This window comes from Dipodomys merriami, unplaced genomic scaffold, assembly GCF_024711535.1.
Source record: "Dipodomys merriami isolate MVZ:Mamm:240054 unplaced genomic scaffold, mDipMer1.0.p SCAF_12, whole genome shotgun sequence".
Taxonomy (NCBI): Eukaryota; Metazoa; Chordata; class Mammalia; order Rodentia; family Heteromyidae; genus Dipodomys; species Dipodomys merriami.
Genome location: NW_027202493.1, coordinates 13,949,329 through 13,977,272, shown reverse-complemented (window position 1 = coordinate 13,977,272; position 27,944 = coordinate 13,949,329). Strand labels below are relative to the sequence as shown.

General features: G+C 38.1%; 1 protein-coding gene across 3 annotated transcripts; it reads left to right on the top strand.

The window, feature by feature from the left end:
• Positions 1-27,944, top strand: Eri1 (exoribonuclease 1). 3 transcript variants are annotated; one of them, XM_070016270.1, is made up of 7 exons: positions 1-287; positions 2,662-2,837; positions 5,636-5,846; positions 7,287-7,370; positions 10,435-10,544; positions 13,450-13,564; positions 23,919-27,944. In XM_070016270.1, exons 1-7 carry the CDS (start codon positions 168-170, stop codon positions 24,159-24,161), a joined length of 1,059 nt encoding a protein of 352 aa, XP_069872371.1. In that variant the 5' UTR covers positions 1-167; the 3' UTR covers positions 24,162-27,944. The 3 variants fall into 3 exon arrangements, with proteins under 3 accessions (XP_069872371.1, XP_069872373.1, XP_069872372.1); XM_070016272.1 differs by lacking the exon at positions 1-287 and adding an exon at positions 550-567; XM_070016271.1 differs by lacking the exon at positions 1-287 and adding an exon at positions 611-743.

The following is a 27,944-nucleotide window of genomic DNA, read 5'->3' as shown; positions in this document are numbered from 1 at the left end:
CGCTCCCGGAAGTGGGAGGTGCCCGTCGGAGTTTGTGTGGCTGCCGCCGCGGGAACGTGAAACCCGGTAATTTTTCAACCGAGAAGAGCGAGGTCGGAGGGATTTGGCGGAGTGAGAGCGAGCCCGGGTGCAGCTGCGGTAGCTGGCTTCTGGGTGCAGGAGCCGGCATGGAGGAAGATGAACCGAGTGGACGGCGTCGCGATGGCGAGGCCCTGGCTCGCGCGCAGCCCGGGTCGCCAGAGACGCCGTGCGAGGAGCAGCAGCAGCCGCGGCCGGGCCATCTCGAGGTGAGCCGCGGGTCCGCGCCCCGCCAGCCCCTCTCTTCCGCGGCCTCCCTCACCGGGGACGCCTCTTGGCCGGTGGTGGTGCTGCGGCGCTGCAGCCCGCACGCCCCGGGCCGCCCCGGACCCGGATCGGGGCCCGGTGAGCCCCCCCCCCCCCGCCCGGCCTCCACCCCGGGTGTGAGGAAACAGTCGTCGGAGAAGTTCCGAGTGAGAATTCTGCAGCAAACGTTCTCTGTTGCCATTCTACCTCCACCTCGCCCCCGCCCCGTCGGCTCTTGGAGAGGTAGTGGTTTCTGAAGTGGGGAGCCCCCCCCCCCCAACCCCCGACCCCTCTACCCAGGAGAGGTCACTTTTCTTAGGACGCCAGCCTCGGCCCTTTCTCCACTGCGCCTCTTGAGTGGAGCTTCGCCTCTGACTTTTCCCTGTGTCCTACTATTTCCCTCCAAACAGAGTACTGAGGTGTGTGTGTGGGGGGGAGATTGGGGGTGACCCGGGGGCTTGAACCCAGGGCTCGGGCACTGTGCCTAGGCTGTTGTACTCAAGGCTAGTGTTCTACCAGTCGAGGCACAGCTCCACTTCGGTCTTTTGGGGGCTTCTGTGGACACAAGACCTTTTCTCCTGCCTTAGCTCGTTGGAACCATGAACCTCAGATCTCAGCCTCCTGAGTAGCTAGGATTTCTGGCGTGAAGGCCCCCCCCCCTCGCCATGCGTCATTCACAGATCCCCGTTGTAGTGGCAAAAATGGTAAAACAAACAAAAATCTTAGATCTTTTTCATTGATTTTTTGTTTGTTTGTTTTTAAATCGCTGTACAAAGACAACTCTGGATTTTATTGATCGATTTTTTACGAATAGGATAGTTGCTGGCCAGCACGGTGGATTGTAAATTGTTAACACCCAAGCTAGGCTTTTTTTCTTTCTCTTACAAACAAAAGTTGACTACTTCATACTGAGTATTGGCACGAGGTTTTTCTAGCTCTTCTGTTCCTTCCATCTGTGATGTTAACGCACCACAGCTACAATGATCTTTTTGTAATCTGAACTGGGCTGGTTCACTCCCTTCTGCAGGACCTTCTACAAGTACCTCTGGCTTCCCTGCTGTCTTTTGTAGAGAAAGGTCTTTTTCCTTAAGAGTCTTTATGTTTGACTGTCCTACATGCTTCTTCTCCTTCTCTATGTGGCTATCTCGTTCTCCTTGATACTTGGAAAGAAACTTTCTTATGCCCTAACAACCCCACTTCTCTCCTCATTGTAAGACATTTTTATCAAAAGATTTTAAAAATGCAAGTACTAGGGTTTGAACTTAGGACTTCACCCTTCCCTTAGCTCTTTTGAACTAGGCTGCTGCTCTGCCACTTGAGCCACACCCCCACTTCAAGATTTTTGCTGGCCAATTGGAGATTAGTTTTAGGGATTTTATTTTCTGGGCTGACCTTCATATGTCAGCCTTCTGAGTAGCTAGGATTTATAGGCATGAGCCATCAGTGCTTGTAAAGTTTTTTGTTTGTTTTTTTAAGAGACGTATGTAGATACTTCAGTATATTTCAAAGTCTTAAAACTTCAAGATATGACAACTGTTCCAAATTGGACTTAGTGACTATCCTATCTTTTAAAACTTGTCATTGGATGCTCCTAATAAATGAGTATAAAAATTTTCTCCCTTGGGCTGGGAAGGTGGCTCAGTGGTAGAGCGCTTGCCTTGCATGCACGAGGCCCTGGGTTCGATTCCTCAGCATCACATACTCAAAAAGAAAAAAGTCAGAAGTGGCACTGTGACTCAAGTGGTAGAGCGCTAGCCTTGAGCTGAAGAGCTGAGGGACAGCGCCCAGGCCCAAAGTTCAGGCCCCACGACTAGACCCCCCACTCAAAAAAAAAATTCTCTGCTGATTTCAACCAAGCAGAGGGATTCAGCTAGTAAATTGCTTTTCTTTTTAGCATATTTGGGCTTGAACAGACCTTGCCCTCACTGGGCTACACATAATTTTATTTCATACTTGTAATAATGCTGCCTAAATACTATTTATCATTTTACCAAGTACCACTTAAGATAATTATACCTTGTTTTGATAGAAAAAGAAACTGTAGATCAAAAGCTAACAACCCACCCAAGGTCAGCTGAGTTCTGTACTGAAGTGACTGATTCTGACATTAATTCTCATTTTTCTTAGACTCTTTGCCTTTAAGGAGCCTCCTGACTCAGAATAGAGTAGAGCAAGTTATATTGAAAACACATCTTTCATTTTCCTATCCTGGCCTCTCATTGCTGCAGAGGACATTTTCATTGGCTTTGTAACATATAGAAGTCTCAGAAGTTTGAATCATTGAATCTGCATTTGTAATAATTATAAATTAATTCCTCCTCTTTTTTACTTTTACAGAAAAAGCAACGGTGTATTGATGACCAAGAAACAAATAGATCTGAATTCATTACCTCCAACACAAGTGACTTCAGTGACCCAGTTTACAAAGAGATTGCCATTACAAATGGTTGTATTAACAGAATGAGTAAGGAAGAACTCAGAGCTAAGCTTTCAGAATTCAAGCTTGAAACCAGGTAATTAAAAATAACTTTAGCTGGGTCCCAGTGGCTTAGTCTGTAATCCTAGCTGCTCAGGAGGCTGAGATTGGAGAATCGAAGTTTGAAACCAGCTTGGACAGGAAAATGAGAGACTCATCTCCAATTAAGAATGAAAAAAGCTGGAAGTTAAGCTGTGGTTCAAATGGGGGGAAAAGCTCAGGGTCAGTGCTCAGGCCCCCCCCCCCCAACATACACAAAACAAAAATTAAAATTATATAAAGTAGTACATGCTCATCTTCCAACCATAGCTGCCTGAATGTTAAGGTTATTAGGTGTGTATCACTGTGCCTAACTTCAATTTTTAGTTTTTTAGGTTTATTTAATTGACAGATGTAGGACATGTTTCTTTTTTCTTTGCCTATTCATATTGTTTTCATAAAGAGTTTGGGATTTGTCTGAAATCAGGTAGTTTAAAGAAATCATTTATCAAAAAGTGTTTTAGTTTCTAAAATACTGTAGAATGATAGTATGCATCACTTAACTGTATATAGATTGAAATAATAACTGTATCTTTAATGAGATACACATATATGTAGGATGTGAATGGTATTTTACAAATCAAATCAATAATTTTCTATAACTTAGTATATGTGGCAGGAATGACTTTGGAGTCACTGTATTTTGATAAACAATTGAACTGTCCAGCATAAAGGAAAAATTTGATTATATGAAACATGGAGACATAATATTTCAGTGTACCCCTAAATTCTTATTCCCTTTAAATGATATTCTTCCTCTATGCTCAGACTAGGTCCAGATTTCAAGCCCTAGGACTGTTGCAAAAAAAGAAAAAGAAAAATTAAGCTTTGCTGCTTTCTGAAAGAGCACAAATGTATTTTTCCTTCTAGATTCTCTATATCATAATTTGTGAAGAACCTTTTGACTTCATCTTTCCCTGCCTTTCAGTTGTGAAGTTACAATCTGTCACTTATAGAAGATTTTTCTGAAAATTTTTGTCCTTTTCAGATGTGAAGATCAACTGCATACCCTGGCTTGCATGAAAGCTAGAGACCTAGATGTTTATAAATTTATTCAACAAACTGGTATTGAATTCTAAGCACTAGACTAGGCTTTATCAGAAGGTAAATAAGATATTTCCTTACTTTGGAAATCTCAGACTCTTAGGAAAATACACAAATAATTGCAGTACAAAGTGGCCAGTGCTACATTGGAGTTCTGGCCACTTGTAGCATGAGAATACAGAACATTGAAGCCACACACTGGTGGCTCATGCTGTAATCCTAGCTACTCAGGAGGCTGAGATCGAAGTTGGGCAGGGAAGTCTGGGAGACTTATCTCCAATTAACCACCAACAAACCAGAAGTAGAAGTGTGGCTCATGATATAGTGCCAGTTTTGAGCAAGGAAGAGGAGGTAGAGATACAGAACAGAGTATCTTCAATTCAGAAAGAGAACACTTGAATTATGTCAAACAATAAAAGGAAGGATGGTATTTCAAGGAAAAACAAAACTTGTAATTATTTTTAAAATTATTATTATAAAGGTGATATATAGAGGACTAATTCTTGTTTGTTTGTTTTTCTGCTATGATCTTATGCTAAGCCCTTGCTATATAATAATCAAAGTTCTAGAACATGAAAACATACCACATATTAAGGCAGTGACTTACAGGATGTTTTGTCTGTAGTGTATGATGTACCATTGAACATTGGGGGAAAAGAACCTTTGACAGTAGACTGAAACGATAGGTAATATGAACATGGTAAAGAATGAATTGGAAGGCTGTGATAGTGGAGGTGTTTGTCATTTATGAAGAAGCTATGGGAGCCATAGTAGAGATCATTAAGGAGAACTAGATTCTTGGTATTTTGATGAGGTGGGTGTGTTTTGTTTTTTTTAAGGTGAGTAGTTGAATGGGGAGGAGCAAGGGGAAGTAAAAATGATGGATTTTTTTTTATTCCAAGAGCTAGTTTTTACAGCAGTTTCTCAAAAAAAAAAAAGGAAGGAAAAGAGGAAGGGAGGGGGAAGGGCATATGCAGTAGTATATACCTGTGACTTCATGCCCTGATGCCCTATCTTAAATTAACTACCTCTACTCCCAACACCCCCCTTCCCTAAAAGGATGAAAGAAAGAAAGGGAGACTAACCAAGTAATGCAAAGCTTTCACCAAGAATCTACTGAGTGTGATAAGGTTCTTAAGGACAGTAAGAATGATATCTTCTAAACTAGTTTCCAAAGCAACTAGCAGCTATTCAACTTCATATGCCAGGATTACAGTAATTTCATAATCTTAAAGATTTTTTTAGTCATCTAACCTATAAATGCCAATAAAAAAAGAGCATAATAAGGCCAATTTACCTGAATTTTCATATCAGACATTTGTGCATGACCTGTAGAATAATTTAACAAAAATTTCAGGTTTTAGAAGTGGAGCTGTGGCTCAAGTGGTAGAGTACTCACCTTGAGCTGAAGAGCGCAGCGACAGCACCCAAGCCCCACAACCGACCAAAAAAAAAAAATTCAGGTTTTGTGTGTCATCTTAATCTATGGGGCACTATGACTATATTAGTGGTATATGTGGATAAGGCTGAAGGTTGGAAGTTGTATATGTTTTGGAGAAAAGGTTCATGTTGTCTGTTAACTTAGCTTTGAATTTTGCTTCCCTTACATTTATTTTAGCTAGCATTTGATAAATTAGGCTGTGACTTGTCAAGGTTCAATCCAGTACCAGCAGATAAAAGTTCTGATTCTTGAGTGTAAAATTTGCCTAAATAAATTTTATTTTATATATATTTTTATTTTTTTCTATTTAGAGGAGTAAAGGATGTTCTGAAGAAGAGGCTGAAAAACTATTATAAAAAGCAGAAATTAATGTTGAAAGAGAGCAATTGTGCAGACAGTTACTACGACTACATTTGTATTATTGACTTTGAAGCCACTTGTGAAGAGGGTAATCCACCTGAGTTCGTACATGAAATAATTGAGTTTCCTGTTGTTTTATTGAATACTCACACCTTAGAAATTGTAAGTGAATTTTGTTTTTAGTAGTAACTATTTTGGTGTCTCTTGTAAGTTGGAGAATCTCATTTGCTATTTTAGCTAGAACTAGAAGTCTCAGGTGAGTATTTTGCTTTTGTTGTGACATTGTCTTAACAGAAAAGCTTTACTAAGGCACTTTTAGGAATTGCTTCCCTTTTTTTTCCCATGATAACAAAATCTCTTGGGAAGTAAAAAAACAAAAACACCTTAATGCCTGGTCCTAGTCTCAGAGATCCTAATTCAGTTTGGTGGTAGCACCTAGCCCCTGACATCAGCATATAACTTAAAACTTACTGTTTTATTGGTTTTGTTTTTTGTTTCTTTTTTAAATGTGTAATCCAGTTAAAGACTACTGCTGTAGGCATAGGCACTCTGATAGCTATGAATGATAATTAACAGAAATCACTGTCATCATTCTGATGGAAAATTTATGGGGAAAACAACTGTAACCTTCATTTCTAAGCCATATAAAATATATACGAGCTGGGCATCAGTGACTCATGCCTGTAATCCTACTCAGGAGGCTGAGATCTGAGGATCTTGGTTTGAAGCCAGCCCTGGCAGAAAAGTCCCAGGAGACTGTTTTCTCAAATTAAGCACTCAAAAACTGGAAATGGTGCTGTGACTCAGGTGGTAGAGCATTAGCCTTGAGCACAAAGAGGCTCAGAGGTAGTGCCCAGGCCCTGAGTTCAAGCCCCACAACCAGCAGCAAAAAATGCTGGAAATGAAGCTGTGGCTCTAGTGGTACAATGCTAACCTTGAGCTAGCCTTGAGCAAAAGAAGCCCAGGGACAGTGCCCAGGTCCTGAGTTCAAACCATATGACTAGACAAAAATAAAAATAAATAAATAAATAAATAAAGGGAAAAATGATACTATAAGGGCAAATTGATTTCACTTCTTTTAGGGACAGTTCTCCCTTATTTAGATTTTAGGTTTATAGTTTTAAAGTAGTACAAAGTTTTCAATGTTTAGTTCTTCAAGAAATGTTCATTTAAGTTTTGATTTAAAGGTTTGCTTTCAAACTCAGTATCTCAATTTTTTTTTAAATTGCGAAGCAAATAATTTTAATCAAAATATCAGAGGGCTTTGTTAGGGGAAATGAATCCTTTAAAAATTCTAGGTAGCAGCTGGGAAGGTGGCTCAGTGGTAGAGTGCTTGCCTTGCATGCATAAGGCCCTGGGTTTGATCCTCAGCACCACATAAGCAGAAAAGGCCAGAAGTGGCACTGTGGCTCAGGTGGTAGAGCACTAGCCTTGAGCTGAAGAGCTGAGGGATAGTGCCCAGGCCCAGAGTGCAGGCCTCACGACCAACAAAAAAAAATTCTAGATAGATCTGTACCATGAACACCTATAAAGTCAGAGCACTTTTGTTCAATGTGTCATGTAGTTTATGCACATTAAAGTAACTGTTGCCTTCCTTTGTAGGAAGATACATTTCAGCAGTATGTGAGGCCAGAGATGAATACACATCTGTCTGATTTCTGCATCAGTCTTACTGGAATTACTCAGGTTGTGATCTTATTATTTCAAATTAGAGACTTGCTTTCTACAAAGTTTAGAAATTACTGTTACGAGTAATTTAATGTGTTCTCCTTGCTTGGAGTAAAGGTCACCATATTGTAATCAACAAATAAATGGTTGGACAAGGTGGTGAATGTACTCCCAGCTCCTAGAAGACTGAGGTGGGATGGTCACTTGAGCCCAGGAGTTTGAAACCAGCTTGTGCAGCATAGTAAGATCCTCATCTTAAAAAACAAAAAGCAAATCATGTATCATATACTTAACTTTTCCCTTTAAAGAGTTGTAATGATACATCTTAAATATTTTATTTGTAAAATAGAGAATTAGCTGAGTGTTATTGTGCTCTACTTGGGGATAAGTTTTAGAATGTATCTATTTGCAACCTGACTATATTTACTCTTAGGACGTGCTTGTATTTTAATGAGTAGGTCTTTTATTTACTTTCTTAACTCGCTTATTCTTTCAGTCATTCTGCATATGGTTGGGTGTCTTCTATAATATATGCCAAGGAACTAGGTAGGGATTCAGAAAGAGATAGATGTGGTTACAATAAAGAGTTAGAAGTCAGGGTATTTAGCATCTGCATAAGGTTTCCATTGATGACAGGAAATACAGGATGTCGGGGGTGGGGGAGGGGAGAACCTTTCATGTTTTATGCTGGTTACCTTGGGCTGAATAAAGATAAGTAGGGGGAGGACTGGTCATTTCAGGCATGAAACAGCAGAATTTCATGTAGTGTGGGTGGCTCAAATGTACATGATCTAATGAAATGGTCAAGATAGACTGTGTCGTGCCAGCTTAAAAGGTTCTCCTGGGTCCCTTATCTTGAAAGCCTTGCAGAATGTCTGGAGGGCATTTTGTGAGAGTGGTTGATTGGGCTGGTACATTTTAGGAAGTTCTGATAGTTTGGTATTGTTTGGAGCAATCACTCAGGAGATGATGGCTTACAGCTGATAAAAGATTGCCCTTTACTCTTTTTTTTTTTTTTTTTTTCCAAATTTCTTACTGTGATTTAAGTGGTTACATAATTTTCCAAATTTCACAGTATTGTGGGATAGTGATGCTTAGTTAAAGTCACAAACACATTCTAACTTTAATGGGGCAAATTGTCTATCATGGTCTATAACATTTATGAGTTCTATGAGCTTTGCAATGCAGTTATTTCTTCCACATTTCTTTTGTTTTGCACAGCATCAACTGTTCCCTCTTTCCCACTTGTTCCCTCCCTCCCATCGCTGCCATTGAGTTGCTTAGCTCATTTTGATCAATGTCCAGTGCAGCTGATGGGTCCTGTTGTTGTATGTTTTCCCCTGATTCCCTCTAGTGCTGTGTCTTCCTCCTGGTTTCCCTCCAGTGTGCACATATATACCATATATATGAGCAGCAGCATAGGGTTATTTACTAGTGATTCGACAAGATGAGTTTTGTCTCTTAAGTCTTGTTAATTTTGTCTTATCACCTTACATTTTGGATTTAGCATCCACTTATCAGGGACACCATGTGCCGTTTATCTCTTTGCTCTTGGCTTACCTCACTCAACATGATTTCTTCCAGCTCTATCCATTTCCCTGCAAATGCCATTATTTTGTCCTTTCTAATGGCTGCATAATATTCCATTGTGTATAGATACCACAATTTTTGGATCCATTCATCTGTGGTGGGACATCTGGTTGTTTCTATATCCTGGCTATTGTGAACAGTGCTGCACTGAACATATTGGTGCATGTGTCTGTGTATCCTGGTTCCTGTTGCTCAGGGTAGATGCCTAGGAGTGGTATGACTGGGTCATAAGGGAGGTCAATATTTAGCTATCTGAGGACCCTCCACACTGTTTTCTAAAGTGGTTGTATAAGTGTACATTCCCACCAGCAGTGTAATAGGGTTCCTCTTTCTCCGCATCCCCTCCAGCATTTGTCGTTGGCTGACTTTAGGATGTGGGCCATTCTGACTGGGGTAAGGTGGTATCTTAGGGTTGTCTTTATTTGCATTTCCTTCACAACCAGGGATGGTGAACATTTCCTCATGTGTTTCTTTGCCATTTTTATCTCTTCTTCTGAGAAGTCTCTCTTTAGTTCCCTTGCCCATTTAGTCATTGGTTTGTTAGGTTTGGGAGGGATTAGTTTCTTGAGTTCCCTGTTTATATTGGATATTAGCCCCTTGTCTGATATATTGCTGGTAAATATTTTTTCCTAGTTAGTTGGATGTCTTTCTAGCTTGGTTGCTATAACTTTAGCTGTACAGAAACTTTTTATTTTAAGGTAGTCCCATTTGTCAAGTCTCTCCAATTTGTTATTACCCTGGGACTCTGTTCAGGAAGTTCCTTCCTGTGCCTATAAGTTCAAGTGCCTCTCCTACTCTGTCCTGCAGTAGTTTCAGAGATTCAGGTTTGATGTTAAGGTCTTCAATCCATTTTGAGTTGATGTTGGTGCATGGTGATAGGCTGGGTGATAGGCTGGGTTTCTGCATGTGGCTGCCCAGTTTTCCCAGTCCTAGTAGTTGAAGAGGCTGTGTTTCTTCTACTGTATGTCTCTGGTTCCTTTGTCAAATATCAGCTGACTGTAGGAGTATGGTTTTATTCTGGATCTTCTGTTCCACTCCATTCGCCTTCAGGTCTGTTTTTGTGCCAGTACCATGCTGTCTTTGTTATTATGGCTCTATAGTAGAGTTTGAAGTCTGGCATCAAATCCCTCCCGAGTAGTCTTTTTTGCCTAGAATTGTTTTGGCTATTCTAGGTCTTTTGTTCCCTTTATTCTTAAGAATCCATAAACTACTAGGTTGGAACCTATAAAAAGGGAACCACAAGGGATGATCTAAAATCTTATTGGGGCAGGATTGTATATTTCAATTAAAGGCAGTTCCTAATACTTAGCTATGGGCAGTTTTTAGTTGACTTAAATGAAACTTTAGATAGGTGGGGTTAAGCCTAGGAATTCATGAAGTTTAAAGCATAAATAGACTATTTTCATATTGTCCCCTACCCTGTAGTTTATGTTTGGGTATTTTGTAGGATTGGCTGCCTTGACTTTTACATATTCTGTTTTTATGTTCTCAGGATCAGGTAGACAAAGCTGATACTTTCCCTCTAGTACTGAAAAAAGTAATTGACTGGATGAAGTTGAAAGAATTAGGAACAAAGTATAAATATTGCATATTAACAGATGGGTAAGTACTGAGTATAATTATCTTTTTTAATCTTCTAAAAATTAAGCATGGATGTTATTTATTCAACTCTTATAATAACCACAAAAGTATAATTTATTAAAAGTTCTGGAATAACCTCATAACAACAGTGTTCCCTTTTCTATTATTCTTTCTACTTAAAACTTGAATCCTAGGGATGAAGAAGAGAGAAAGCAGTAACAATTAGAGGGCTGGAAAGATAAATATTAATAATACACAATCTAAAATTACCTGAAATCCTGTTTGAATCCTGACATTTGCTAGCTATCAAGCCTTCACCTTGGCCTCAGGGTTCTTTCATTTCATCCTACCTTTTTAGCCTAATCTACTTGCTATTACTCCTTTTTACAGCTGCCCAGGAATTCCCCTTGTTTACCTTTCCTCTGTATTTTATACTTTTCTCTGTTGGGAGACTCTTCCTCACTACTTCTATATGCTTATTCAGAGCTTTCCTTGTGTGTTAACTTCACACTATAATTCATATTGATCTTTTTTTAAAAGTCTGATAACCTTTATGAAAATGTTCCACTCTGACTATATATTCTAATAATATATAACTTAATTTTATTTTATTTTATTTTATTTATTTATTTTTTGTTTTTGGGTCCGGTCGTAGGGCCTGAACTCTGGGCTTGGACGCTGTCCCTCAGCTCTTCAGCTCAAGGCTAATGCTCTACCACTTGAGCCACAGCGCCACTTCCGGCTTTTTTCTTTTTGCTGAGGAATCGAACCCAGGGCCTCATGCATACAAGGCAAGCGCTCTACCACTGAGCCACCTTCCCAGCCCTATAACTTAATTTTATGTATGTCATGAAATTAGAAATCCTTTAGGATCATCTTCCATAATGTTTACTATAGTGCTGGTCTCAAAAGTGTATGCCCAAAAGCATTTATTAATAAAAAGCTAGACAGGGAAAACAGAAAGATTAAACAAGGATTACATGTATTGCACTAAGACAACTCCTGTACCATAATGCTACTATGAATGCTAAAGAAGTAAGTTGTGAACCACTAGTGGTTTTTTTACACTGTGGATGGTTTGTACTCAGACATCAACATAGGTTACAAGAGTTTACATGCAAGAGGAGAATGTTGATTAATCACATGACCGTGAGTTTAGAAGTTTTGGAAAATGTTGATCAGCCTCATTTTAATAATACTCATTTTGATAATACTAATAGGTTTTGCTGTTATAACAGTATGTACAGTTCTATAAAATGTCAAATTCTAGAACAGATGATTTCAAAATTTTTGCAGTTTGTAGTGAGAGCACTAACAGAAACAGTAATTGATACCTCCAAAAATAACATCTCAAGCAAGGAGCTTAAGGGTATGTGGAGATTGCTTTAGATATTAAAAATACACATACAAATAGGACCCTAAGGATAGACACTTTCAATTAGTGTAGTTGAGTATACTCTTGTTGCCTGTATAGTAGATAAGTTGAGGAGTTTTGGCTAATGAGTATAACTTCTATTGTTCCGACTCCCCTCATCTAAGAAGAGCCACATGTGAGCCAACATGGTTTCCACATTTAACATTTAGTATTGGCCTCTTTTTAACTATAGCAAGGGGATTGTTATGATGGAAAGTGTTTTAGCACAACAGATTATATTTCAACTCATTTATTATCTCATTAAGTTGTTTTATTTCAAAAACATACCCTCAAAGAATGCAATATGATAAACCTAGCATTACACATAGTATTAATAAATAGTAAGTATAAGACAGTAAACAAATGCCAGGCGCTGGTGGCTCATGCCTGTAATCCTAGCTACTCAGGAGGCTGAGATCTGAGGATCGCGGTTCAAAGCCAGCCCTGGCAGGAAAGTCTGTGAGACTCTTATCTCCAGTAAACCACTCAGAAAACTGGAAGTGGCACAGTGGCTCAAGTGGTAGAGTGTTAGCCTTAAGCTGAAGAGCTGAGAGTCAGTGTTCAGGCCTAGACTTAAAGCCCCATGACCGACAAAAAATAAAAAGGATAGTAAGCACATAAAAAGTAGTAAGCAGGGCTGGGAAGGTGGCTCAGTGGTAGAGCGCTTGCCTTGCATGCCTGAAGCCCTGGGTTCAGTTCCTCAGCACCACATAAGCAAAAAGAAAAAAGCCGGAAGTGGCTCTGTGGCTCAAGTGGTAGAGCGCTAGCATTGAGCTGAAGAGCTGAGGGACAGCACCCAGGCCCAGAGTTCAGGCTCCACGACCGGACCCAAAAAAAAAAAAAAGTAGTAAGCAAACATACAGTAAATAAGCATAAAACAATATTTAACAAATGGAAGCCTTCCCAGGAATCAAAATATAAAATAAAAATAAAAGTAATCAAGAGTGCTGGGCACTATTGGTAAATGCCTATAATCCCAGCTTCTGAGGTCTGAGGATCATGGTTTGAAGCCAGGCAAGGAAGTCCATGAGACTCGTACTAGTTAACCACCAAAACCCAAAGGTAGACCTATGGCTCAAATGGTAGATCTCTAGCCTTGAGCAAGAAAGCTCAGGATAGTACCCAGGCACTGAGTTCAAAACCCCAAAGTAGTGTGTGTGTGGACACATACATGCATATACACTCACCCACATACAAAGTGAGCCTAATATGAATTAGTTTCTGGAAAAAAAAGTATACTCAGCCTGGCTTTGAACTATGATCCCCAGATCTCAGCCTCCTGAGTAGCCTGAATTACAAACATGAGCCACCAGCACTGAGGCTATCTTTTTCTTTTTTGAAGTTATTTTTGAGGTGTATTGTAGGAAACCAGGTTAATTTTCGAAGCTTGACATTAGGTGAATATAAGAAAGTTGACAAATTCAAACTAAAAAGAATGACTTAAAATACTCATTTGTGTAGTATTGGCATAGTACTTATTGTATGCATTTCTCTCCTGTTTTTATTTACCAGTTCATGGGATATGAGTAAGTTCTTGAACATGCAGTGCCAACTTAGCAGGCTCAAATATCCTTCTTTTGCTAAAAAGTGGATCAATATTCGAAAATCATATGGAAACTTTTACAAGGTAAAATTTCTATACTTTTTCTCTGTATTATCTCAAAATATACTGGCTTGCTATCTTTTTATTTTATTTATTTATTTATTTATTTTTGGGTCCAGTCGTGGAGCCTGAACTCTGGGCCTGGGCCCTGTCCCTCAGCTCTTCAGCTCAAGGCTAGCACTCTACCACTTGAGCCACAGCGCCACTTCCGGCTTTTTTTTTTTCCTGCTTATGTGGTGCTGAGGAATGGAACCAGGGCCTCAAGCATGCAAGGCAAGCGCTCTACCACTGAGCTACCTTCCCAGCCTCTGACTTGCTATCTTTTTAAAAGTACACTTGATTTTTCTACATTTTTTAACAGAAAAAGGCTATATAATTTCTGCTTCATAGATTTGCAGTTCAAATTACAAAGCTAAACCTTTTTCCCCCTCATTTTTCTCATTCACTTTATTTAAGTAGGTGATCTGTATACACATGAAAGCATTTGAACCACTTATTTATATGTGGATTGCTCATAGAACATATGTTCATCACTCAATTTTAATTTTATTTGATCAAACATATAGTGTAAAAATTTAAATAAAACTAGAAGGCTTAGAACAAATGGCAGCCTTTTGCTACAGCCCTCGCCAGAGCTACTGGTTCTGTTCTTTTTAAATTAAAATTAAAAAAAAAATTACCTTCATATTTCTTCGTTGTGTATGTGAGGGGTATGTGTGTGTGTGCATGTGCATGCCTGTCAGTGCGCCAGTGTGCCAGTATCGAGGCATGAATTCAGGGCCTGCCTCATGGCTGCCATTCTACCATTGAGTCAAACCTCCAGCTCTGGCTTTTTGCTGGTTAATTGGAGTCAAGAGTCTCTTAAATATGTCTGTCCAGGATGACTTTCTACTGTGATTCTCAGATCTTGGCCTCTGGAGTAGCTAGGAATACAGGAAAGAGTCACTGGTATGCATCTACCTTCCTATTTCTAAGTCACGTGAATTTTCAGTTTTGAGATGTGTGTTGAATTCCTGCTGTGGAAGGTATTTGGCTCTATTAACCTCCCTCTCCTGTGTGTTCTTCCTCACCCTACATCTTTGTAATAATATTACCTTTATAATCAAATCACTGGAAAATGAGATCATTCATACTCAGAGTTAATGATTGAAAGGTATGTAGTAATTCCTAACACTTGTTTGTTGTAATGTTTTATTCTTCTCTACTAATTTTCTTTTCTTTCTTTCTTTTTTCTTTTCTTTTTTGTCGCTCGTGGGGCTTGGGTGCTATCCCTCACTCTTCAGTTCAAGGCCAGCCTGCTACTGCTTGAGCCACAGCGCCATTTCCGTTTTTCTAGTGGTTTATTGGACTTTCCTGCTGGGGCTGGCTTTGAACCACAATCTTCAGATCTCAGCCTCCTGAGTAACTAGGATTACAGGCATGAGCCACCGGTGCCTGGCTTCCTACTAATTTTCTTACCTATTTATCTAGTGAAATTTTTTTGTCGGTCGTGGGGCTTGAACTCTGGACCCAGGTGCTGTCCTTGAGCTCTTTAGCTCAAGGCTAGCATTCTACACTTGAGCCACAGCACCACGTCCGGTTTTCTGAAGGTTAATTGGAGATGAGTCTCATAGACTTTCTTGCCTGGGTTGGCTTTGAACTACAATCCTCAGATCTCAGCCTCATGAGTAGCTAGGATTACAGTTCTGAGCCACCAGTGCTTTTTTTTTCCCCATATTTTCCTGATTGCATTTATTGTCTTGTATATAGGATTCTTTTAAATATCTTCTGCACTGCTGTTTTCATGGTCACAAATTTTAAAGTTCCGTTTAGCAGGGGAGATCTTTTGTTTTTCTTTCAGTAATGAAGAATAGCTTTACTTGTTATGGTAATATAAATATTTCTTATATAAATGTATCTTCTAATTTGTACTCATTTGTTCAGGGCATAAACCTATGAGTGGAATTGCTGGTTTGTAGGCTATGTGTATTGTTATTACTAGATAATGCAAAAGTAATTTTCCCAAAGGGTGGTACCTTATTTGTACTCGTATTAGTAATGGTAAGTTTTCAGTTGGTGCATATTTTTGTAGGTGTCTGATATTGCCAGACATTATCATTGTTAAGTTAATCTGATGGATGTGTGATGCTTTCATTTGACATCCTAAATGAGAGAAGATAAGTGATCACTCATGAAACTGAATTTGTGTGTGTGTGTGTGTGTGTGTGTGTGTGTGTGTCAGTCGTGGGGCCTGAACTCTGGGCCTTGGCACTGTCCCTCAGCTCTTCAGCTCAAGGCTAGCGCTCTTCCAGTGCCACTCCTGGCTTTTTCTGCTTATGTGGTGCTGTGGAACCGAACCCAGGGCCTCATGCATGCAAGGCAAGCACTCTACCGCCAAGCCATCTTCCCAGCCCTTGAACTTTTTTTTATTAGCCATATGGACTACTACTTTTTGGTGAAATCCCTAAATCTATTAGTTTTTTTTTTGTTTTTTTTTTTTTAAGGAGCTTAGGAATCTTTTCATACTGGTTTATAGTGTGACTTTGTTATGGTTTACTACTCCCTTAAGTATACTTAATAATTTTTCCTCTTATTGGGGATTTTTCTTTTGCTCATTTTGTGATTAAAAAAAAATTATATATAAGCTCACATGAATTTCGTTTTCTTCCAGTTATAGTTTCTGCCCTTGCTCTCCATGCTTGCTAAATGACCAAAGAGAATCACGTATTTCGAAAGATGAGAATTAGAAAGAAATATTTCCTTCTTTCTTGTGCATGCCAGAATACTCTTGCACAACATTAGAACAATTTTAAGGGGCAGAATATTAGTTGCATTTTTAGTATAGTATCAGATTACATCCACAGAGCTCTTTCTCAAAGTCAGATTTCAGGCTGAGCAGAAGATCAGAGAAAGCAGCTCTCACCTAGACGTATACTAGTATAGAAAGGCTAGAAAAACAATTTTCTTCTAGTTTTTTAGATTGCTTGAGACTTATTAATAACTTTGTGAAGCCGAAAGGGAAGTGTGAGCATTTTTGAGGTTTCTTATTGTTATATGCTATTTTCAAAGACTGTTTTCTTTGAAATCTGAGAATATTTTAACTTGAAGTCAAACCTTTTCTTGTTCAGCTGGTTTATGATTTTAGGGGGGAAAAAAGTCTTCCTAAGTAGACTGGTTCTTGGAGCATTTTTACAAACCATTCAACACAATCTGGCCTGTTTTCCTGCCATTCATTCACCTTTCTACTAGGATACCTTGTTAAGACTTTTCCCTTTGCAGAATCAGATGTGTATGTTGTGTGTGGGGGGGTGTTTTCTGTTGTTCAGGTTTGCATAATTTTTTTAAACAGTATAATAGAGCTGGGTACCAGTGGCTCACACCTACAATCCTAACCACTCAGGAGGTTGAGATCTGAGGATCAAGGTTTGAAGCCAGCCAAAGCTAGAAATAGAGCTTCAATGGTAGAATGCTACCCTTGAGTACAAAAGCTCAGGGACAGCTTCTAGGCTCAGGGCTCAATCCCAAAGACCAGCACAGTGAAAAAGCAATATGATAGAATGAATTGGCCTTTGGCCTTTGGCCTTTGCTTAGTAAAGTTAACTTTTTCTGTCACTGTCTAAAACTTCTTGTTTTATATTTTGTTTTTATTTTTTTGCAGTGATAAAAATCTATCACATCTGCTTCTTTAGTCATTGTTAAAGTGTTGAATTTGATGGTGTTAAATACATTCACATTGTTATACCATTATCACAATGTCCATCTCTAGAACTTTTTGTCTCCTAAAACTGAAACTGTGCTTATTGAACTTCCTTTTTCTTAGCCTTTGGTGACTATCATTCTTTCTGTCTCTATAAATTTAACTTTTCAACAGACTTCCTCTAAGTGAAATCAGCATATTGCTTATTTAACAGCATAATGTCTTCAAGGTTCATACATGTACTATGTCAGAGTTTTCTTTCTTCCTCTGGTTGAGTAATATTCTATTAAAAATGTATGCTACATTTGAAAAAAATTCCTTTGTACCTTGAATGTTTGGCTATTGTAAATAATGCCATAAGGAGGATGAATGTCCACATAACTGTTGTAAGTCTCTTAGTTCTTTAGGAACTGAAAGAATTAGACCACCCATTTTAAAATCAGGATTTTTTTTTTAAATTTAATTTTATTTTATTTGAGAACATACTGTACAGAGGGGCTACAATTACATGGGCAGGATAATGCATACATTTCTTACCAAGCATTGCAGCCTCCTCCTTTGTTTACCCTTCACCTCCCTTCCCAGCCTCCCCCCTCCCCCCACCCACTTATACCCCCCTCCCCCCCCACACACCGACATTGTAAAGCTGGTTTTGACATGACATTTTTTACTTCTCATTGTTGCAACAGGTCCACCTGAATCCTTAAACGACTTGTTTGTCCCCATCTCCTCCACATGTTATACTGACATCAAATATAGTGAAAGCGGGGGTTACACTGTGGGGGAGGGACATACAAAGCAACAAAGAAATAATCTTATAAATGCGTTAGAAACACATGCATGAAAGAAACGAAAACATTAACATATTTAAGGGTTCATTTTCCTAACATCACATTATCTGACCTTTTCCGCTTGACTCATACCTATACTAGATATTGCAAATAAGGGAAACCATGGGACCTATGCTTCTTTGGGCCTGGCTTACTTCACTTAATATAATTTTTTCCAAACCTTTCCATTTCCTAACAAATGGGGAAATGTCATTCTTTCTGATGGAGGCATAGAATTCCATTGTGTATATATACCACATTTTCTTGATCCATTCATCTACTGAGGGGCATCTGGGTTGGTTCCATATCTTAGCTATGGTAAATAATGCTGCAATAAACATAGTTGTGCTGGTAGCTTTAGTGTGGTCTTGTTTGTAAACATTTGGGTAAATGCCCAAAAGTGGGATTGCTGGATCATAGGGGAGATCTATGTGAAGTCTTTTGAGGAACCTCCATACTGCTTTCCAAAGTGGTTGAACAAGTTTACATTCCCACCAACAATGAAGTAAGGTTCCTTTCTGTCCACATCCCCTCCAGCATCTGTTGTTGTTAGAGTTCTTGATTTTTGCTGTTCTAACTGGAGTGAGGTGATATCTCAATGTTGTTTTGATTTGCATTTCTTTTATGGCTAGGGATGTTGAACATTTCTTCATGTGTCTATTGGCCATCCTTCTTTCTTCTTCAGAGAAGCTTCTCTTTAAGTCTTTCTCCCACTTATTTATTGGGCAGTTGTTTCTTTGAGGATTTGTTGTTGGGTGGTTTAATTTTTTGAGTTCCAAGTATATTTTAGATATGAGACCCTTGTCCATTGTATGGCTAGTAAAGATCTTCTCCCAATCGGTGGGCTTTCTATTGATCTTGCTAGCTATGTCATTTGCCCTGCAGAAGCTCTGCAACCGTATGCAATCCCATTTGTCCAACCTTTCTTTGATTTGTTGTGCTTCCGGGTCTCTATTCATAAAATTTCGGCCTGAGCCAAGGAGACCTAAGGTTTCTCCTATTCCATCCTGTAATGTTTTCAGAGTGTCTGCTTTGAGTTCAAGGTCTTTGATCCATTTGGAGTTGATTCTGGTGCAGGGTGATATATAAGGATCTAGCTTTAGTTTTCTACATGTAGTTAACCAATTTTGCCAGCACCATTTACTGAAGAGGCTGTCTTTCTTCCATTCTATTGTTTTAGCTTCCTTATCGAAGATTAGATGGCTATAGGTCTGTAGGTTCATTTCTGGGTTTTCAATTCTATTCCATTGGTCCTGAGGTCTGTTCTTATGCCAATACCAAGCTGTTTTGATTACTATGGCTTTATAGTAGAGTTTGAAATTTGGTATTGATATTCCTCCAGCAGTGTTCTTTCCGTTGAGGAGCGTTTTTGCTATTCAGGGTCTTTTATTGTTCCATATGAATTTTTGGATTGCCTCTTCTATTTCCTTGAAGAATGAGGGTGGAATTTTGATAGGTATCGCGTGGAATTTGTAGATAGCCTTGGGAAGTATTGCCATTTTCACGATGTTAATCTTGCCAATCCAGGAGCATGGGAGGTTTTGCCATTTTTTAAGTTCTGTGTTGATTTCCTTTTTCAAGATTTTAAAGTTTTCATCATAGAGGTCCTTCACTTCTTTGGTTAAGTTAATTCCTAGGTATTTTATTTTTTGTGGGGCTATTACAAATGGAGTTGCTTTCCTAATTTCAGCCACACTTTTCTCATTGTTGGCATATAGAAAAGCCATTGATTTTTGGGGGTTAATTTTATAACCTGCTACTTTGCCAAAGTTTTGAATCAGCTTGAGTAATTTGGGAGTGGAGTCTATGGGATTCTTTAAATACAAGATCATGTCATCTGCAAAGAGGGAGAGTTTTATTTCTTCTTTCCCTATTTGGATCCCCTTTATGTCTGCATCTTGTCTTATTGCTGTAGCTAGGCATTCTAATACTAGGTTGAAGAGAAGTGGAGAGAGTAGGCATCCTTGTCTTGTTCCTGAGTTAAGAGGAAATGGCTTTAGTTTTTCACCATTGAGTATAATGCTGGCTGTAGGTTTGTCATATACAGCCTTTATTGTATTGAGGAATGTTCCATGGATTCCTAATTTTTCCAGAACCTTCATCATAAAGGGGTGTTGGATCTTGTCAAATGCTTTTTCTGCATCTATTGAGATAACCATGTGGTTCTTATTCTTGCTCCTGTTGATGTGATGAATAATATGAATTGATTTGCGTATATTGAACCAGCTTTGCATCCCTGAAATGAATCCTGTTTGATCATGGTATATGATTTTCTGGATGAATTGTTGAAGTCGATTGGCCAAAATTTTGTTGAGAAGTTTTGCATCAATGTTCATCAAAGAAATGGGTCTATAGTTCTCTTTCTTTGATGAGTCCCTGCCTAGTTTTGGGATGAGGGTTATGATGGCTTCATAGAATGTGTTCGGTAGTGAGCTTTCTCTTTCAATTTCATTGAAGAGTTGGAGGAGTATTGGTGTGAGCTCTGCTTTGAAGGCCTTGTAAAATTCCGCTGTAAAACCATCTGGTCCTGGACTTTTCTTAGCTGGGAGGTCTCTTATTGCTGTTTCTATTTCAATGCTTGATATGGGCCTGTTAAGCTGGTTTAACTCATCTTGGTTTAGTTTTGGCATGTCAATATTTGCTAGGAAAAGGTCCATTTCTATCAAGTTCTCAAACTTATTAGCATAAAGTTTTGAGAAGTATTCCCTTATAATGTTCTGAATCTTGGTTGTTTCCGTTAAAATCAGGATTTTTGTGTAGGGAAGTTCTAAATAATATTACCACCTTTCAAATGACACATTTGAAAGTTTTTTTTTTCTTATATCAGAAGTTTCCATTTCTCTTGTTTTAAAATTTTGATGAAGTTTTTATTTTTTCTGCAATGTATGTTTTGGTGTTATATCCACATCACTATCAAATCTAATGTCATGAAGCCTTTCCTTATGTTTTCTGTGAAGTGTTTTATTCATTTTAGATTATGCATTTTTAATCTTTAATCTACTTATTTTTCATGTGGTATAAATCATGTGGTATAAATATACATATAAATCCATTTATATGTACTTGAGGATCCATTTCTGGAGTCTGTTCTCTTCTGGGACTCTTGTTTTATCTTCATCCTGGTACTTTACCATTTTGATTACAGTAGCTTTATAGTAAGTTTTGAAATGAAGATATGTTAGACCACTATTTTTTCTCAGTTGGTTTGTCTGTCTGAGGTCCCATTGAGTTGGTAGATCAGAATTGTTTGTTATAATACAAAAAAGTATTTCAGTATACATCATATTTAATCTAGATTTCTTTGGATAATTTTGATATTTTAAATCTTAACTATGAGCTTAGGATGTCTTCATTTATTAGTGCCTTCTCAAATGTCTCTCAGCAATATTTTGTAGCCTTCAGTATACAAGTCTTTATCATTTCTTGGCTAAGTTTATTCCTGAGTACTTTATTCTTCATGTTGCTATTTTAAATGAAGTTTATTTTGTAATTTCCATGTTGAATTTTCATTGTTAGTCTGGAAACAGTGGGTTTTTCTATGTTGATTTTGAACCTGCAACTTTAATCTGTTTATTCTAAAAAAAAATGTTCTTTTATCTGGAATCTAGATTTTCTATATAAAACAGTGTCACCTGTGGACAGGGACAGTTTAGCTTTTCCCTTTTGGGTGCTCGTTATTTCTTTTTCCTAATTGTTTTAAGTAAAACTTTCAGTTGTTTTAATCAACTGAAAGTAGTGAATGTGAACATATGGCTATTCCTAAGTTTAGAAGGGAGTATGATGTTAGCTGTGGGTTTTCTTACAACTTTTTTTTTGAGGTATTTTCCTTTTCCTTTTGTTAATTTTTGGAGAGGTTTTTGTTGCATCATGAAAGGTTGTTTGATTTTTATTATGCTTTTTACTACACCTGTTGGGGGTGGTCATGTGGTTTTTCTCATTCATTCTCTAAATGTGGTGTACTACATTTTTTTTAGGTCCGGTCATGGGACCTGAACTCTGGGCCTGGGCGCTGTCCCTCAGCTCTTCAGCTCAAGGCTAGCGCTCTACCACTTGAGCCACAGTGCCACTTCTGGCTTTTTTCTTTTTGCTTATGTGGTGCTGAGGAATCAAACCCAGGGCCTCATGCATGCAAGGCAAGCACTCTACCACTGAGCCCCCTTCCCAGCCCTTTTTTAAAATGTTGAACCATTCTTGCTTTCCAGTACACAGTTGTGGTATGTAATCCTTTTAATGAACTGCTGGATTTAGTTTGCTTATATTGAGGATTTTTGTGTTATGATATTTATAAGGGATATATTCCTATGTAGTTTGTCTGTGTAGTTTGTCTATTTTTTTGGTGCCAGTATTGAGGCTTTAAATCAGGTCCTCCCAAGCCAAGTACTTGACTTTTCCAGTAGAAGCTTGTGTTTTACCAACTTGTGCCATACCTCCACTTCCCAGAAAATTCTTTTTTTTCTCTTTGGCCAGTGCTGGGGCTTGAACTCTGGGCTTGGGTGATGCCCCTGAGCTCCTTTTATTTTAAGGCTACTGCTCTATCACCTGAGCCACAGTACCACTTCTGTTCTTCTAGGATTAATAGGAGATAATAGTCTCATGTACTTTTCTGCCCAGGCTAGCTTCAAACCGTGATCCTCACATATCAGCCTCCTGAGTAGTTAGGATTACAGGTGTGAGCCCCTGGTGCCCATCTTGGGGATTCTTAATTACAGATTCAGTTTCCTTACTAGGTATAGATCAGTTTACATAATCTATTTCTTTATGATTTGGTCTTAGAAGGTTGTGTGTTTCTGACATTTGTCTCTCCCAACTAAATTGTCCAGTGTATTGAAAAAGTTATTTTTAGAAGCATATTTTCTAAAAAAAATATAGTGGAAGATACAGTGTGCATTTGCATTATTACAGCTTACAATAGTTACTGATACTTATCATATGGTAGTTTTTCATAGTTTTTTTTTTAAAATTGTAGTTAACATAGTGCGTGTTCCGTAGTCTACCAGTAACCCTAGGAGTACTGCTGCAATCATCGTAGTGATGAACCTGCAGTTCCAAGGTGCACACGTGACTCTGCAAAAACTACAGGATGTAAAGCTATATCAATTTCTTTGAAGTTAGAACAGTGGTCCCTAAATTTGTAGAACATGTTTGAATTAGCCTGAAAAATAACATACAACCCTAACCCCATCTTTCATTTTTACTGTCATTAGTTTTAGTCATCTCAGAAAGCCTAATTACTGTTTATATCTATGTAAGAAGTCAAGTAGTTACAAAGACCATTATGTTAAATTATTAGTTTCAGTTTAAGAGAAGGTTGATCTTTATATGTCTAAAACCATACAGTCCCTTTGTAAATGGTTTGTTAAATTTTATGTTAAATTACAAATGCCTGAGGATTCTGTATTTCACCTAAAACTCTAAGACTACTTTATAAACTATGAGAATTTGCTTCATTTGATCAAGAGTATTGCCTTTTGCCTAACTTTATTTTGTTGTAATTGATCATTTTGGTTGTTTTAGGGTGGGGAAGTGCATATATATATATATATATATATATATTTTTTTTTTTTTTGTTATTAATATGATTGAATAGTTGTACAAAGGGATTACAGTTTCATAGGTCAGTGTGAGTACAATGCTTCTTGGTCATGTTACTCTTTCCTTCCTTTGTTCTCCCCTATTTTCCCCTTCCCATCCCTATCCTCAAGTTATGTCGTTTACTTTTTGTATATTATACATTTGTATATTATACATTAAATATAATGACTATATTTGCTCCCCCATTCTTGTTTTTTTTTTTTTAATTTTAACTTCACTCTGGCCTTTTATTGCTGTTCAGAGCACTAAAGAATGATTTACTAAGCTTTTTATTTTTCAGGTTCCCAGAAGCCAAACCAAACTGACAATAATGCTTGAAAAATTAGGAATGGATTATGATGGGCGACCTCACAGTGGTCTTGATGACTCTAAGAACATCGCCCGTATTGCAATTCGGATGCTTCAAGATGGATGCGAACTCCGAATTAACGAGAAAATTCACACAGGACAGCTAATGAGTGTATCCTCTTCCTTTCCCATAGAGGGCAGTCCAGCTCCACAGATGCCACACTTTAGAAAGTAGCAGAAGTTGGAATCATTCCTATCTGGAGTTGCTACAAAGAGGTAGCAGATGAATACTTATTGAGTGGGCCCTGAAGTGCAAACTTCAAGCACCTTAATTAAACATTTAAATTTTCATTATGATAGTTTGATTAGATGTATGACAGATTTTGTGGAAGTATTGAGTTCTTTTCACCAGCACTTTTGATATGAGCAGTATTTGTTACACAGTAGCAATTCCTGCTTTAGAACTGAATTTTATAATTTGAAATGTCCAAATGTACTCCTTTTGGTTTTAAAATGCAAAATTTTATTGACTTGTTGCTTCAGTACTATGTGTTATTGATGTGGAAATTTAAATCTTTTTGTTTAATTCAGGAAAGATTGAAAGGTAGATCTTACCCCCTCTTATGAGGTTTTATGAACATAATTCTTTTTGACTTTTTAAGTTTGTAAGTGAAGTTCCACCTGAAATCTTCCTCAGTGTCCTTGAAAGATTAGCTCAAGGATGGCATATGGTACCAAAATCTGCAGATGCTCAAGTCCTTTACAGTAAAATGACACCAGGTTTGCATATAACATGCACGCATCTTTCCATGCTCTTTAAATGACCACTAGGTTACTTGTACTATGTAATAAAATGAAAATACTCTGTAAAAACTTGTTGTGCTGTATTGTTTAGGGAATAATGACAAGAAGATGATTTGTACATAGTTGGCACAGATACAAGCATGATAGGCCTAACTATATAATATATGAATAGATTGGAGCTGATCGGTTCTCTACAGTATGAACCCTATTGAGACTGGATCTGACATTGCTTCATTCTGAGGGATTCAGCATGTGCTTACGATGCAACAAATTTAGGTTTTGATTTTTGGAACTTTCTTGTTCTGAAAATCTGCATTTTGGTAAGTTGAGTACAGATGTAGAACCCACAAATACAGAGGGAAAACTAAGTATGGTCAGTTTCCGAAAGTATTTGATAAACATCTGCATATTTTTTTCAACTCATAATTAGAAAACCTAGGTTAGATTTTTGTGTCTGGTTAAAAATTTCATTACTAAAAGATTAATGAAATGTCAGAAGAAATATTACAAAAAAGCAGAAATATCAAAGTTACTCAAGGTTTATAGGCCAAACTTTGTAATAGCTAAGTAAATCAGTGGATATTTTTGGACTTGGTTGTTCTACTCTTTTTTGTGACATAATTCTGCTCTAATTCTTAAGAAACCATGCTGTGAAATAAATCTAAAATTAATGGTAACCACTTAATTTTACATTTTTATTCAGTATAAGTGAAATTATCAAAACCAAGTGTTTTCTACTTTATCTTTTTTTGTTGTTGTTGTTTTGTTTTATTGGTCAGTCATGGGGCTTGAACTCTGGGCCTAAGCATTGTTCCTCAGCTCTTCAGCTCAAGGCTAGCAGCATTCTGTCATTTGAGCCACAGTGCCACTTCAGGTTTTCTGGTGGTTTATTGGCGATAAGAGTCTCACGGACTTTCCTGCCTGGGCTGGCTTTGAACTGTGATCCTCAGATCTCAGCCTTCTGAGTAGCTAGGATTATCGGTGTGAGCCACCAGTGCCTGGCTCTCTTATATTTTTATTATTAAAAACTATTGGTAGCTGGACACCTGTAATCCTAGCTACTCAGGAGGTTGAGACATGTTGATATGGTTCTGAGCCATCCAGGCTGAAAAGTTCTTGAGACTCTTACTGATTAACCACTGAAAAGCTGGAAGGGGAGTTGGGGGCTCAAGTGGTAGAGTGCTAGCCTTGAACAGAAGAACTCAGGGCCTGTATCCAGTTCTTGTTCAAGCTTCAGGACTAGCACAAAAACAAAGCAAAAACTCCACTGATCACCAACAGTAAAATACTAAATTTGAGTTACCTAGTAGATGACCACCAAGTATTGAATTTGTTCTGAACAAATTCTAAAACAGGTATGCTTTTGGATAAAAGCTTTTATTGGTGGAAAGTATGTGTTTCAGAATTAACTTTCCCTAGATAACTATCCATGGGTCAGTTTCATTGACATTATTTGCTACTCCCTTTTTAATCTTTGATAGTCAATTGTAATGATATATTATTTTAACATTATTATGATGTAAATTTCATAAAGGATTTTGAACCCTGGTAGGAGGGTAGGAGATAAGTGGACATTTTTCTTGATGTGAGAATTCTTTGCTCAGGACTGCAGGTTTCTTACTTGAGCCATTGAGTTTCTGCCTTGAAACAGTCATATAATCAACACAATGAAGAATGACTTGTAGATAACAGAAGGCTCCAGGATATGGTTAGCCTTAATATAGATTGTGGTAAAACAAGAAATGTAGGTCTTGTAGGTTTATATAGGAGTACTTGTGAATCATAGCACTTGTTGGTATACTATAAAGAACTACTGTGTTTTAAAGAATTTTCTGTACATTTTCTGTCCTTACTGTTCCAGACCAGAGAAGGAGAAAACAGCAAATCATTGTCCAGTTAACGGATACAAAGCGGTGTCTAGTAGGCATACTCCTTGGGTGATTTTTTTTTTTTTCATGTAGCCTCCTTACCATATGATTAGATTCATGCCCTAGAAAAACTGGTTTCTTGTCACCTCTTTCTAGAGTTGTTGAGACTAGAATTGGAAAGCCTTGAGAATAGCAGGGAAATACTGTAAGCTTGTATCTCTCTTAGCTTATTATCTTTCTACCAAGTACACAAGTACTAAAGCTCATTTCTTTTGAGTAACAGATGTTATCAGTACTCGGCTCAATAAGATAGTTCAGTCTTGCTCATTTTTTTCATCATTGTTGAGTATCTGTTCTTCCCTCTGGTTTGGTTTGGATTAGAAATAACCCTTGGTTTTTTTCCCCTTAATTGTGAATTATGTTTCCTTGCTTTATCCTTTAACTGGTGCTAACATAACATGGGCTTTCTGCTATATTTTTTTTCAAATTCACAATCTGTAGAACCAACTGAAGTATATTCTAAAAGACTGTATATTTCATGTCTGTTTTGTGTTCATCTGGGTAAAAATGCTTAATGTTTGCTGTGAAAAAAATATTTCTAACTTGATCAGAGGACAGAATGAAAATTTTTCTGATTTTTCTTTTTAGCCTTAAGATAAACTTTTTTATCCTGCCTGGTAGGTACAGATTTCTTCTCCTTGGCCTGAAATGAAAAACCAGAGTCACAGATGCTATTGCTGAAGACTAGTTGGAGTAGTAGCTTTTAATGGTCGCACTGGCCTTTCGTACATTAACTGAATATTACCTCTTAACATAGTAATAAAGTAATGTGGAGAGAAGGAAAGAACTGTTATAAAATTCCTAGGGATTGGAGGAAGCATGTGATCAGTATAATCACTTTTAGCTTAGGCTCTGTCCTAGCCTCAGGTAGAAGCACCTGAGATGAGCTCACACTTGCTTTTTGTGAAAGTCAGATAAGGCTATGTGTTGTGCGGTGAAGGAAGGCCTTCCACACCTCAGCTTCAGTGGAGAAGCACAAGCAGCCCAAGATCAGGGACTGTGACTTACATCTTTGAGTTCAATGGTGTAAGTCATACATAGCAGAGTCTAATGATGAATAAATAATCACATCTTAGTTTTCTCTTTGGGACCACCAACCTAAACCCCACCAAGCCTCCAAAGTCCATACATGTGTTAATCTAGAGCTGGCATCAGCAAACAGCTGTCCATGGCCAGATTTGGTCTGCCCATCTGTCTTTGTATTTTTGAAGTGGTAGAACAAAATTGAAAGATTTTTGTAGTATGAAAATTTTATGAAATTTTTTATTTTTGTAAATAAAGTTTTA

Coding starts and splice junctions, on each gene's coding strand:
- Eri1 (XM_070016270.1), top strand. CDS start 168: ATGGAGGAAGATGAACCGAGTGGACGGCGTCGCGATGGCGAGGCCCTG. Junction 288..2,661: donor CGCGGCCGGGCCATCTCGAG/GTGAGCCGCGGG, acceptor TTACTTTTACAG/AAAAAGCAACGGTGTATTGA. Junction 13,565..23,918: donor CATATGGAAACTTTTACAAG/GTAAAATTTCTA, acceptor TTTATTTTTCAG/GTTCCCAGAAGCCAAACCAA.